At 41.6% G+C, this 14,719-nt stretch overlaps 1 protein-coding gene across 2 annotated transcripts; it reads right to left on the reverse strand.

The window, feature by feature from the left end:
- Positions 1 to 1,772: 1,772 nt before the first annotated feature.
- Positions 1,773 to 11,565, reverse strand: LOC133539916 (uncharacterized). Of its 2 annotated transcripts, none has more exons than XM_061882251.1 (5): positions 11,481 to 11,565; positions 7,754 to 8,510; positions 7,475 to 7,675; positions 5,559 to 5,769; positions 1,773 to 5,481 (listed from the first exon to the last, which is right to left on the reverse strand). In XM_061882251.1, exons 2-5 carry the CDS (start codon positions 8,442 to 8,444, stop codon positions 5,226 to 5,228), a joined length of 1,359 nt encoding a protein of 452 aa, XP_061738235.1. In that variant the 5' UTR covers positions 8,445 to 8,510; positions 11,481 to 11,565; the 3' UTR covers positions 1,773 to 5,225. The 2 variants fall into 2 exon arrangements, with proteins under 2 accessions (XP_061738235.1, XP_061738234.1); XM_061882250.1 differs by having other exon boundaries at positions 11,259 to 11,534.
- Positions 11,566 to 14,719: the final 3,154 nt, after the last annotated feature.

The raw sequence follows: 14,719 nt of genomic DNA on the forward strand, positions 1-14,719 counted from the left end.
AGAATAAACTACATGTTTAGCTTAATGTCAACCTATAAGTTACGACCGGCATCTGTTGTTCTACAGTCAGATTATGGTCAGGATGCGTTCTTCCGACCAAACACACACATAGACAGGAGGTAGGAATATAGAAGCTGATGTTTTGGCATCTCCAAGGTGGGAGTGCCTAATTCTTCACCTGACCTCCTCCGGGAACTGTGGTCCTGTATAATGACACTCGCTTGTGATAAAGCAACTTTTGGTTCAGTAAAGCATCTCTGATGTCTCTTTTGATCCAGCTACACTGCCATGTCACCCCTCTGTGTGGACGGGGACGACAAGACCAGAAATACACATCATAACTCACCAATTTGGGTGAAATCAACACTTTGTGAGTTGTTATTAATACTATGTCAGAGTTTCTTCTCTAACTCACCAACTTGGGTGAAATCAACACTTTGTGAGTTGTTATTAATACTATGTCAGAGTTTCTTCTCTAACTCACCAACTTGGGTTAAATCAAAACTTGGTGTGTTGTCATTAACACAATGTCAGAGTTCCTTCTTTAACTCACCAAACTGGGTGTAAGTACTATGGACAAGTAGTTTTGCAAGATATGTTAATGCTAAAACTAAATCTCCATTCAGCCGAACAGACTCAAAAACTCCACGGTGACGTTTTGGAAAATTTACCTCGGAATTCGTGGGAAACAAAAAAAAAAAAGTTGCTTGGACAGGATAATGATGAAACCATGCGAGAAAAAATAAAGCTATTGACGTCAAGGAAATGGAACAATGTTTTTGCATTTGGTTCAAAGCATGAAGCTAAAGGAAATTCCCGATCAACCTGCTACACTTGTAGTGAGAAAACTCGACCACAAGATGTCGCTTTAGCATAAAAGACAATATGGACTATAGAACAATACTTTACAACTTGTAACTCATCCTACAAGGTTCTGGATCATCATTTGTCCCAAAGTAGTCTTCCTTGTCCCTCATGAAGTCTGCCATGATTAGTAGTGTTGTTGTTTAAGTAAATTGACGTTTTGAAATCAATACACTTCCCTACGGTTAAGATGACTAAAATCCGTAAATATTATACAAAAATATGAATGTGCCTGTAACATTTCACTTTTATATAAAACATTAATGGATTTTTTATTTTATTACAATGCTTTATCGGCCAAATAGGACAAAACCCACTCGCGCCATTGTTAGCTGACTCTTGCTAACATTTATTGATGAGTTAGAATGCATAAAAAACTGAACGTGTGTTGTCTCACGGAAGTATTGTGAATGATAGTGCAGGTCTCCTTTAACACAACAGGCAACATAGTCCATGTCTTTGCAGCTGTGCAGTTTCCCTTGAGAAGGCCAAATTATACACAAAATTGCAAATATAGGAACAGGGACAAGACTATGACTGTAGGTAAACTGATTTGTAGACTCAGATATATATGAAATGTTAATTAAGGTAAGTAACACCTTTATTAGTTTATTGTTGAAACAGTAACAACTCTATCCCATCAAGAATCTGAGTGACAAAGCCCAAGAAAGACTAAAACAGTTTGAGGACAATTTTCAACAAGCTGTGCAGTTGGAGGAATTTTTAAATATACTTTGTTAATTAAAATACATTTGGCCCAAACTTAATTTTTTTTTCTACAGAACACATTTTACATGCACACACACACACACACACCGCCAGGGTGCTTATAGGTGTTTTTACCTTTTTAATGGTGGTTATTACTAACTTGAGTATTAGGCTCACAGGGTTTATGAAATTTTGACACATTGATTTTAATATCTTACTAACTTTATTCAAGATGACCTTACAGTACAGTGCTCTAATACAATAGTTCTTTAAAAAAATAAAAATAAAAATCCAGAGGTTGGAAAAAAAAAAATAAAGTCTGAATCACTGGAGCCAGGATGTGAAAGGTAAAATATTCAGACGCTATAAAAGTTAGCAATTTAATGTTAGGATACTAGGAGGCCAACAGTTTTATGTGTCAACTAGTTGTATCACTCTGAGGTAAATTTGAGAGGACTCGTTGCTTTGGGAGAAACGTGGGTGTACAAAACCCAAAACTAGTGAAGTTGTGTAAATCGTAAATAAAAACAGAATACAACAATTTGCAAATCCTTTTCAACATATATTCAATTGAATAGACTGCAAAGACAAGATATTTAATGTTCAAACTGAGAAACTTAAATTGTTTTGCAAATATTTATGAACTTAGAATTTAATGGAAGCAAAACATTTCAAAAAAGTTGGCACAGGGGCATTTTTACCACTGTAAACATTTTGAGAACTGAAAAGACCAATTTTTGAAGCTTTTCAGGTGGAATTCTTTCCCATTCTTGCTTGATGTACAGCTTAAGTTATTCACCAGTTTGGGGTCTCCATTGTCGTATTTTAGGCTTCATACTGTGCCACACATATTCAATGGGAGACAGGTCTGGACTAAAGGCAGGCCAGTCTAGTACCCGCACTCTTTCACTATCAAGCCATGGTGTTGTGACACATGGCTTGGCATTGTCTTGCTGATATAAGCAGGGACGTCCATGATAACGTTGCTTGGATGGCATGTTGCTCCAAAACCTGTATGTACCTTTCAACATTATTGGTGCCTTCACAAATGTAAGATACCCATGCTGTGGGCCCCATTACACCCTCATAACATACCACCACAGATGCTGGCTTTTGAACTTTGCGCCTAGAACAATCCGGATGGTTCTTTTCCTCTCTCTTCTGGAGGACACAACATCCACGTTTCCAAAAAACAATTTCAAATGTGGACTCGTCAGACCACAGAACACTTTTCCACTTTGCATCAGCTGTCCATCTTAGATGAGCTCGGGCCCTGCAAAGCCGGCGGCGTTTCTGGGTGTTGTCGATAAATGGCTTTAGCTTTGCATAGAAGAGTTTTAACTTGCACTTCCAGATGTAGCAATAGCAACAAACTGTAGTTACTGACAGTGGTTTTCTGAAGTGTTATGTCATGATATCCTTCACACACTGATGTCACTTTTTGATGCAGTACCGCCTGAAGGATCAAAAGGTCTGTAATATCATCGCTTACGTGCAGTGATTTCTCCAGATTCTCTGAACCTTTTGATATTACGGACCGCAGAAGGTGAAATCCCTTGAAATAGCTTGTTGAGAAATGTTCATGCATTTGTTCACAAAGTTGTGACCCTCGCCCCATCTTTGTTTTCGAATGACTGAGCATTTCGTGGAAGCTGCTCTAATACCCTGTCCAGAGTCGAGACCCAGGATGGACCGCTCGTCGGGACCCAGGATGGACCGCTCGCCTGTATCGGTTGGGGACATCTCTACACTGCTGATCCGCTTGAGATGGTTTCCTGTGGACGGGACTCTCACTGCTGTCTTGGAGCCACTATGGATTGAACTTTCACAGTATCATGTTAGACCCGCTCGACATCCATTGCTTTCGGTCCCCTAGAGGGGGGGGGGTTGCCCACATCTGAGGTCCTCTCCAAGGTTTCTCATAGTCAGCATTGTCACTGGCGTCCCACTGGATGTGAATTCTCCCTGCCCACTGGGTGTGAGTTTTCCTTGCCCTTTTGTGGGTTCTTCAGAGGATGTTGTAGTCGTAATGATTTGTGCAGTCCTTTGAGACATTTGTGATTTGGGGCTATATAAATAAACATTGATTGATTGATTGATAATACCCAATCATGGCAACCACCTGTTCCCAATTAGCCGGTTTACCTGCTGAATGTTCCAAATATGTGTTTGATGAGCATTCCTCAACTATCTCAGTCTTTTTTGCCACTTGTGCCAGCTTTTCTTAAACATGTTGCAGACATCATATTCCAAATGATTAACTATTTTGCCGGGCAACACATATTGGTACTTGGAGAATTTAGAGAAAATAGATCAATAAAATAACTGCAGTGGCTTTTTTGCCAGTCATCCATTTTCCTCAGCCTTTCCGGTAGGGTCTATTCAGGTTTACTGGAGAGGAGGCTACGCCGGATAGTCTAACCTCGGACTCAGGAGGAACAGTGTGGTTTTCGTCCTGGTCGTGGAACTGTGTACCAGCTCTATACTCTCAGCAGGGTCCTTGCGGGTGCATAGGAGTTTGCCCAACCAGTCTACATGTGCTTTGTGGACTTGGGAGAAGGCATCCCACCATGTACTCCGCGAAATCCCGTGGGGAGTGCTCAGAGAGTATGGGGTATCGCACTGTCCGATTGTGGCGGTCCGTTCCCTGTATGATCAGTGCCAGAGCTTGGACCGCATTGCCGGCAGTATGTGGGACACGTTTCCAGTGAGGGTTGGACTCCACCAAGGCTGCCTTTTGTCACCAATCCGGTTCATAACTGTTATGGACAGAATTTCTAGGTGCAGTCAGGGCGTTGATGGTATCCGGTCTCACTTAGTGTTAGGGTGAGAAGCCCTGTCATCCGGGTAGAGCTCAAAGTAAAGCCGCTGCACCTCCACATCGAGAGGAGCCAGATGCAGTGGTTCGGGTATCTGGTCAGGATGCCACCCGAACGCCTCCTTAGGGAGGTTTTTCGGGCACGTCCGACCGGTAGGAGGCCACGGGGAAGACCCAGGAAAAGTTGGGAAGACTATGTCTCCTGGCTAGCCAGGGAACGACTCTGGAACCCCTGGGGCGAGCTGGACAAAGTGGTTAGGGAGAGGGAAGTCTGGGCTTCCCTGCTTAGGCTGCTGCCCCCGTGACCCGACCTTGGATAAGCAGAAGAAGATGGATACATTTTATACCGCGTGTCCCTTTCGGGGTCGCAGTGGGTGCTGGAGCCCATCCCAGCTGCCTTTGGCTGGAAGGCGGCGTACACCCTGGACAAGTCGCCACCTATATGTCCAAAATCTCCCAAATGACCTTCGAAGTAGCAACAAAAGTATACACACGTTTCTCCCAAAGCTACGAGTTTTGACACTACTTCCTTTTTCTTGGCTCTCATCCAACGCTCACTTATTCAGTCGTATGCCTTTGCAAATTTGCAAACACACCAGATGCCATACTGACCCCTAGTGGAGTCCTCTCGGAAATACATTGTAAACATTTTTTTTTTTTGGACCTGGCTACATACATTTCAGAAAAATAGCTTAAAAAGATGTTAGCATACTAATGTTAACATGCTAGCATAGTAATGTTAGCAAATTCCAAACGGCTAATTTGGAGGAAGTATAAAAGAAGGCAAAATTATTTCATAAATTTATCATCTGGAGATGAAGAAGTTCTGCTGGGATCATCGGTCTCCCTCCCACACACAGTTGCATTCCCTTAGAGGGTTTCTCTGGCGCATGGCGGTGACTACGGTGATCCTATTGGCCGACATCCCCCGTAGCTGGTTGATGAGCTCTTGCACCGAGGGGCCAGGCCACGGGTGTCCGTTCAGGTAGCCTCTTAGGATTAAGGAGCGCTCCACCAGCAGCTCCAGGCGCTCCAGGTGCCGAAGGCGGTGAAGGTTCAGCAAGTCCTTCTCCGGCTCCCGATGGAAGAACCTGGAAGGCAAAAGGGAAGCGCTCAGAACGTGACGTGAAAATTCTGATCCCGCTGACACAAGGGGGTGGGGGCCCACCTTATGCGCAGCGTCCTGAGTTGAGGGAACAACGTGGGGATGCAGCGACACAGGCTGCCATTGGAGCGGTTCTGCCCAATGTCCAGGTGCTCCAAAGACAAGCCTTTCGGAGCGATGGAGTCCAAGTCCTTGAGAGTGATGGCCACACGCAGCGTCAGGCTAGTCACGCTGGCGGGAATGGTGGTCGTGTAGACGGCCAGAGAGTTCGGGCCTGTCTTGGGAACCATAAAACATTGGTGAGAACGTCCCACAAGGAGGACTCAAATGTAACAAGCACTTATTCATTTGTTGCTTACTGATGCTCTGTATACTACAAATGTAGGTATCGATCCGATACCAAGAAGTTACAGAGGCATAAAAGTCATAACAATGCGGATACTGATACTTGAGGATTTTTAAGATCAATAAAACACTGGATAGCGATGAAACAATATCTCGAAACAATATAAAGTGTATAGGTTCGCCACCACAAGCCCAAGGAGTAGGGATGTATACAGAGTACTGCACTTTTTTTGGAATGTTGCCTATCGTTCACGTTCATTATGAAAGACATGACGGATGTATTTTTTAATGCATTCTAAATAATAAATAAATGCGTTCAAAAGTCAGCTTACAATGAAGCCTATTAGAGCTGCTCTGCTTTCTGCCTCTGTCTCCTACACAACCATCTGATTGGTTACCATCGTAGCGGTAACAGCCAATCAGCAGTGCGTATTCAGAGTGCATGTAGTGAGCGTTTCAGCGTCGAGCAGATATGTGTTTAGCAGGTGGCAGCGGACTCTCCCCAAATTATACTAAACACTTCCAAGTCAACTACTACTAACATCATTATGAGCCCGTTGACCTTCTAGAAACAAACTGCAGCTCAGCTCACTCGCAGTCCTGGCCTAAGGTGAAGGCTAATTAGCTTTTAGCGTAACGTTAGCTCATTTTGCGGTGTGTGTGTGAGTGTGTATGTGTGTGATAGGATAGGTCTTTATTGTCATTGCACAAGTACAACGAAACTTTGTGTGTGTGTGTGTGTGTGTGTATGTGTGTGTGTGTGTAGGATAGGATAGGTCTTTATTGTCATTGCACAAGTACAACGAAACTTTGTGTGTGTGTGTGTGTGTGTGTGTGTGTGTGTGTGTGTTACGGACAGTGTTGATTGAGGTGTGTTGAAGCAGCAAAAAAGGACATTATGTTAAAGAAGAGTTTCTGTCTCTGATAATTGATATAATAATGTAAGTGCATCATAAAGCCTACATGAACTCCATGGTGTTCAGGGATGAATAGTCTCTCTTATTGCTATTGTACTATTTTTTCAGCTATAGTTACATTAATCATTAGTAATGTAGGAGCCTAGTTTTGAATGGCAGGGTCCCTGCTATAATATGTTGATACAAATATAACATTTACATAATAAAAATCAACTACAGGCTTCCCAAATGCTGTAATAAATTAAGCAAGATGAGTTGACTTGAAATTGTTTAATGTTGCACTTTTTATATGTAGATGAAACGTTTTGTCATTTTATTTAATCTGAGCAACACGTTGAGACAGTTTAATGTTGATTAACGTGGGCAGAATTATTATAGTGTTCCCAATGTTAAAAGGACAAAGCCATTGTTTACAAAATTTGGTAAATAAATAACCAAAAAAATGTATATTTTGTTGTTTTCTTACTGTACCGAAAATGAACCAAACCGTGACCTCTAAACCGAGGTACGTACCGAACCAAAATGTTTGTGTACCGTTACACCCCTAATATTTTCACATCTCTATTTGCACTACATATATTACCGATAAGAGTAATGATGAAAACTGGTATTTAAAGAATATCGATGCCAGTATACATAAAATCGTTACGATATTACATCCCGACCAGGTAGTGTTCATCTTCGTCAATGTGTAGTTCCCTCCTGACAACAACTCACCGATGATGCTGAGAGACTCCAAGTTCTTGAGGGGTCTCAGCCAGGAGTTTAGGCGACAGTCCACGCCATCTTGAAAGTACCTGTAGCGCACCGTCAGTGACTTGAGTGAGGTCAAGTTCCACAGGGCTGTCTCGGGCAGGATGGTCTCGGGGTAGACCTCCAGCTCCAAGGTGGTCAGGGCTGGACCGCTGTACTGAGATCCTGAGGAAGGTAAAGTCAGTAAACTGCTTATCTCTGCCTTAAAATCAGTGTCCGTGACCACATGAGGATTGTGTTTACCTGGGTCCCGAGGATCTGCGGGGCTCGGCCAGTTGTCAGGAAGAGGGTCCTGCGGCTTGCCCCTCATTCCCCATGAGAGGTGTTTGAGCTTCTTCAGGTGCATCATCATGTGGTGGAAATCTTCCAAGGGCACAGGACGGACCTCGTCCAGGTCGTAGCCCTGTTGGTGGAAGAGCAGGTACCGCAGGTTGCTGAGCTGCGACACGGCCTGAATGAAGGAGACGGTGCACGTCAGGTTGACGTTGCACACGCTCATGTGTGTCAGCCGATCCCTGAGGTGGGCGATCAGACTGGTGCTCAGCACGGGCTCCATCCAGGTGGTGTCCCTTACGCCGAAGTCTCTTATGTTTGGGAACTGCATCAGGGGGTGCAGGTACTTCTGCTTGTACACATGCCCTCCGCCCACGAACACGATGGCGGTGAGCGTCGGGAGGAACTTGACGAGCCGCTGCCATTCTTTCCGTCGAAGGTGACGCACGGCCACTCGGGTCAGCTTGCGCTGGTGCATAGTCTCCCAGAAGCCAAAGGTGTAGCGGTCGAGGTCCCTCAGCACCACCGTGTACCTCCTCCACAAATATGGGTGGTCGACCAGCTTTTTGAAGGCCCTGCAGCAGCAGCGAACAGCGTGCTTTTCCTCCGTGCTCAGGTAACCGAACACGGACACCCAGAGCTCTGGCGGAAGACCCAGCATCTTCTCTTCGGCCAATCACGGCTCAGTCAGTGGCGGGAATGCGGCTCCCTCATGTGAGCTAGACGTCTAGCGTAATGACAGCGGTAGAATTCAACATTAAGTGCTGTTGTCATGTGATCAAATACTGTCTAAACGTTCCACTGCTGCTCCTTTTAGAAGTGGAATGGTTGAATTTTGTTATTTTTAAGCATAATTTTAAACACAGTATTGTACGCCTGCACTACTTCAGCTTCCCTGGCTAGGTCATGTTAGCTAGCCTGGCATTCATTGCCCACTACTTTATTCTACACCTAACTTAACTGCTTTTTTTTCCTCTTTTCAGACTACACACAATACGAAACAAAAGTTTCGCAAGCGAGGGCTAAATAATGTTATTTTATTTTATTGTAGCAAACGCTGGCTTTGCCGCCATCAAGCAATGACAACGTCTGAGGCCTACTGTGGTTGTCACCATAGACATCATACATGAATAGACGCTGCATTGGCACCTGAGGCGCAGGAACTTCAGCCGCTATAATTTATACTTTATAAATAATCATAATATCCCCTCGGGGATTAATAAAGTATTTCTGATTCTGATTGTAAATAACAGTGGGGTATAAAATGTGTGTTACAGTGCCTGCTGGTCACCAAACACTGCAGGAATGTAGCAACAAAATTCACGAAATAAAAATATGTTTTACTGTAAGTTTATGAGCTGGTGTATGTTTAGAACTATAGACAGACATTATTTTGGTTTATTTCATCAGAAAAACTAACGTGAAAACGACAGCTATCGCATCCTTGGTAGCAAAAATGGCGCCTCACGTTTAGTTGGCCATACTTTTGATTGATTGATACTTTTATTAGTAGATTGCACAGTACAGTACATATTCCGTACAATTAACCACTAAATGTTAACATCTGAATACGTTTTTCAACTTGTTTAAGTCCGGGTCCACGTTAATCAACTCATGGTAACTCTCTTTATACTCTCTTTATATACCACTCTGGTAGTTACGTTCGTGACCGTCGTTAGTAACCATGTTTTTTGTAATCTTTATATTACTAACAATGTCATATATAAAAGATAACATACAAAACAAGCGTTATCTAAAAAATACAGAGTTTTGAAACCGGATGGATTCATAAAGAAACCATGACGATTTATTCAGCAGCCTTAAAGGCCTACTGAAACCCACTACTACCGACCACGCAGTCTGATAGTTTATACATCAATGATGAAATATTAAAATTGCAACACATGCCAATACGGCCGGTTTAGTTTACTTAATTGCAATTTTAAATTTCCCGCGAGGTATCCTGTTGAAAACGTCGCGGAATGATGACGCTTATGTTGAAGCGTGCTTGTGACGTTATTGGTTGGAGCGGACATTTCAGCCCAGCACCATTCACGGCTAAAAGTCGTTTCTTTTCATCGCTTAATTACACAGTATTTTGGACATCTGTGTTGCTGAATCTTTTGCAATTTGTTCAATTAATAATGGAGACTATAAAGAACGATCCTGTTTGTGGAAAGAAGTGGATTGCAGCTGCCTTTAGCAACTGAAACACAGCCGGTGTTTGTTTGTTGGGAAGCTTTAACCAGAGCGGTCAAGCGAACATGTTTCTCTACCACATGTCAACCAATTGTGATATTAAGTCGGCTCTTACCGGAGACTTCAGAGGATTATGCAACCTCCTCCTGCAGCTGTCAAAAAGGCAACTGTGATCTTGGCTCCTCCATTGGCTTCTTTCAGAGACACTGGCGTTCACCGCAGCCCTCCGACTTTCAGGTATGACTTTATAATCTCACTAAAACTCTATTAACACAATAAGCAGATAAGGGATTTTCCAGAATTATCCTAGTAAATGTGTCTAATTACATCTGAATCGCTCCCACTGCCGCCGCCTGGAGCTGTCGCCTTTTCTTTTTTGTGCTTCACTCTAACTTTCCTCATCCACAAATCTTTCATCCTCGCTCAAATTAATGGGGAAATTGTCGCTTTCTCGGTCCGAATTGCTCTTGCTGCTGGTGGCTATGATTATAAACAATGTGAGGATGTGAGTAGCCCTACAACCCGTGACGTCACGCGCACATCATCTGCTACTTCCGGTACAGGCAAGGCTTTTTTATTAGCGACCAAAAGTTGCGAACTTTATCGTCGTCGTTCTCTACTAAATCCTTTCAGCAAAAATATGGCAATATCGCAAAAGGATCAGGTATTACACATAGAATGGACCTGCTATCCACTTTTAAATAGGAAAATCTCATTTCAGTAGGCCTTTAAATTGCAAAAAAAAAAAAAAACATTTAATATTTTCTTTACATCAAATATTTACAATTTAAACGTTTATGTTTGTAAGGCTGCAGATAAAGATTTGAGTTATAGTAAATGCCTCTTTAAAAAAAAAATCAACATTTAAAAAAAGAAACTATGGCGTGGGAGTCAGTAACGCCCCCATGCGTCATTCTTTAAAATGGCAGAAGTGTGGAAGTGCTTTTTAGATCGACCCCTTGCTCATTTTTTTATTCTTTTTTTATACAAAACAGTATTAAAACATTCAAATACCAGAGAGCGTGACGCCGCAAAAGCCCCGTCGTTAAATATTCCAAGAAGTCCAAGAAGTGACAATCTTCGCGCATGCGTGTACCGATCGGGTTTTTTGTATTAGTGACGCTGGTCGCTGTGCTAAAGATGGCGACGTCGTGTTCAGCTACCTGTGGTCGCTACTTTGCGTGGACGACGACCGGCGCGACCATGCAACCTCTAAAATTCTCTATTTGTTGAACACAATAGCGGGAAATGGTCAAGTAAATGTTAAATAAATTACCACCGGGCCTCTCCCGTCGAGTAGGATGTCCTCCTCACGTCAGCCCAGTCTGCACCCTTCGCAGTGCACGTTTGTGGACGCCGGCGTCAATTCAAAAACGCGTCCTTTGAACAATGTTCTTCCTTTGCTATTTAGCATACATAATATTGAATATTTAAAGTAAATAGTTTTACTTTAAGACTGCACGTTAACTATCTCGCTCTGCGTTGCACACTCCTCTACCTTGTTTCTCTTTCTTCTCCTTTTTCCGGTGCATTAGTGGACATCAGGCGCATACTTAGCTTGCAAGGTGCGCACTGCCGCTTAGTGTGCTGGGGTGTGTACTGCAGCATGTGCCGTGTTGTCGAGTTGCAATCACGTGACCGAGAGGCGCCGGTCATGGTCTTTTTTTAAAACGTTATTTTAACAACAGTATGAAATAAACATTGAACAAATTAAAGGCCTACTGAAACCCACTACTACCGACCACGCAGTCTGATAGTTTATATATCAATGATGAAATATTTACATTGCAACACATGCCAATACGGCCGGTATAGTTAACTAAAAATAACAATTTTTAATTTCCCGCAGAGTTTCCTGTTGAAAATGTCGCGGAATGATGACGCGCGCGTTTGTGACGTTATTGGTTGGATGGGACACTTGCGGCTAAAAGTCGTCTTTTTTCATCGCGCAATTACACAGTATTTTGGACATCTGTGTTGCTGAATCTGTTGCAATTGGTTCAATTAATAATGGAGAAGTCAAAGTAGAAAGGTGGAAGTGGGAAGCTTTACCCGTTAGCCACACAAACAAACGGTGTTTCCTTGTTTAAAATTCCCGGAGGTGAAGCTTTACTATGGATTAGAGCGGTCAAGCGAACATGGTTCCCGACCACTTGTCAACCGGCAGGTTTCTGTGAGAAAATTGTGGTAAAAAGTCGCCTCTTACTGGACATCAGCGGATCTTCTGTCCTGCTGCACCTTCGTGACTTCTCTCAGAGACTGGCGTCAACACAGCCGTGGACACACCCCTCCGACTATCAGGTACTATTTAACTCACTAAAACACTAGAAACACAATAGAAAGCTAAGGGATTTCCCAGAATTATCCTAGTAAATGTGTCTATAAACATTTGAATCGCTCCCAATGCAATCGCCTTTTTTTATTTTACTTTATTTTTTTTTTATTTTTTTTTTTCTAGTCTTTAACTCTAAATTTCCTCATTCACAAATCTTTCTTCCTCGCTCAAATTAATGGGGAAAATGTCGCTTTCTCGGTCCGAATAGGTCTTTCTGCTGGAGGCTCAAATTATAAACAATGTGAGGAGCCCCACATTATAAACAATTTGAGGAGCCCTAACACCGGTGACTTCATCGTGTGCTACTTCCGGTAAAGGCAAAGCTTTTTTATTAGCGACCAAAAGTTGCAAACTTTATCGTCGATGTTCTCTACTAAATCCTTTCAGCAAAAATATGGCAATATCGCGAAATGATCAAGTATGACACATAGAATAGACCTGCTATCCCCGTTTAAATAAGAAAATCTCATTTCAGTAGGCCTTTAAAGTAACGATTATCACATTTTTACAAATTAACAGGAAGTTGGAACACACAAACATAAAGGAAAAACAAATAACAGAAAAAAACAAGAAACATAACATGCGACGGTTAACACTACAATAAATTAAAAGCCAATAAAAGTATCAGGCTATGGAACCAGGGGTCGGGAACCTTTTTGGCTGAGAGAGCCAAGAAAGTCAAATATTTCAAAATGTATTTCCGTGAGAGCCATATAATATTTTTTTTACAGTGAATACTACTAAATGTGTGCATTTTTAAGATCAACATTTTTAGAGTATAACAAGACTCTTATTCTTTTCAAAAACATTGTTATTCTAAAGCTAACCAATAATAAATATAATACTTATTGCCATTAATGTGACATCTTGAATAGGTGCGATAGAAAACAAATGGTTGGATTAAAATGCATGACAATTTTTTATAATTTCAACGTTATTTTTTACACTGTGATTACCAGCAGAATTATTAATTACTTATCGTGTTAAGCAATGTCAGCTAAGATTTATCTGAGAGCCAGATGCAGTCATCAAAAGAGCCACATCCGGCTCTAGAGCCATAGGTTCCCAACCCCTGACTTACATTTTGTTTGGCTTTGTGATTTTTAGAACGTGGGAAGTTATGGCCTTTTTGTTTTCCTTTGTAATTATTAAAGCCTAATTATTATTATTTTTTAAATTCAGAAGAAAACACAAACAGATTTGGTTCGTATGCTAATACTCTGGATTTATGAATATAACATTTACCTAAAATACATATTAACAGTTTGATCACATTATCCACCTCTTAATGAAGTTTTAAATGTAAAAACAAAAATATTTATCTTTTTCACTGAAAAATTGTATGCCAAATACTAAATAGAACAAATGAGAGCAGGGACAATCAAAAAAAAATCTGTATTTGATTATTTTTCAATATGATGAAATGTGCATTCTGGTGAAACATCCTGCATACATTTGGTGAAATGTATGAATAATTTTGATATGTACTTCTTTAATTTTATTTGGGATGACAAATCTGTTATGTCCAAATGTTCCTGAAATCAGAATGAGGGACAAAGTTCCTCCATAATTCAACAGCCTTTGGTGGACAACTTTTATCTAAATCCAGAGAGTTCCTTCTGTGTTTCTTGTTACATTTTTGATCCAAGAAGTTTATTCCAGCCATTGTTAAGCTTGATAAAACACATTCCAGCTGTCCATCCTGTAGAGAGGATATAACAAGTTAAAGAAGCTGGGCGGGGATGCCATTGATCCATTTTTATAGGCAATAAGACCAATGTCAATAAAAAGTAATACAATCAAATAATATTACATTCCTATCAATGAGAAAAAAAAAAAACATATTTTTAACAGTCCACTCATTTGAGCTGGAAAAGGCTGAACACCAGCTCCGCATCTTTGTTTTCTACATGTCAACTGTCAGTTTAGGCTGCTCGCCGTCTCCTCATCACCACTTCAAGATGGCGGCCGAATTTATCGTGTCATAGCAGCCAATGCTGAGTCTACTTAAGATGTCTATGGCCGAGGAGGCACCACCTGTGTCTGCCTCACTTCTCGTCTGCCACATTGATTTGTTAAGGAAACGCGGAATTTTCGCGATTTTGACCATGAAAATCATCAAAATATACAGAAACCACACCAAAATCACATAGAAAGCATAGACCAAAGGAGAAATATTCAAACTTACTTTATTTTATTAATTTGTTTTTCTAACATCCCATGGTATAAGCACTGCTTCACTTGCCTCCCCTGACAGCACGTCACTGCTGTAAAGACTATAAGGACAGTCGAGACATAATGGTGATTTTAAAGAAAGAAGCATGCGTCGTCTAATTGTTAGATTATTAGACTTTTAAAAAAAATGTTTATTTATAAATTTCAACATTTACAAACAGTTGAGA

This window comes from Nerophis ophidion, linkage group LG21, assembly GCF_033978795.1.
Source record: "Nerophis ophidion isolate RoL-2023_Sa linkage group LG21, RoL_Noph_v1.0, whole genome shotgun sequence".
Taxonomy (NCBI): domain Eukaryota; kingdom Metazoa; phylum Chordata; class Actinopteri; order Syngnathiformes; family Syngnathidae; genus Nerophis; species Nerophis ophidion.

Bases quoted from the DNA above. Each gene is read 5' to 3' on its own strand.
- LOC133539916 (XM_061882251.1), bottom strand. From the start codon at position 8,444: ATGCTGGGTCTTCCGCCAGAGCTCTGGGTGTCCGTGTTCGGTTACCTG. The intron at 7,676-7,753 runs GTAAACACAATC...TACCTTCCTCAG, and splicing joins CGCAGATCCTCGGGACCCAG to GATCTCAGTACAGCGGTCCA. The intron at 5,770-7,474 runs GTGAGTTGTTGT...TTCCCAAGACAG, and splicing joins GGAGTCTCTCAGCATCATCG to GCCCGAACTCTCTGGCCGTC.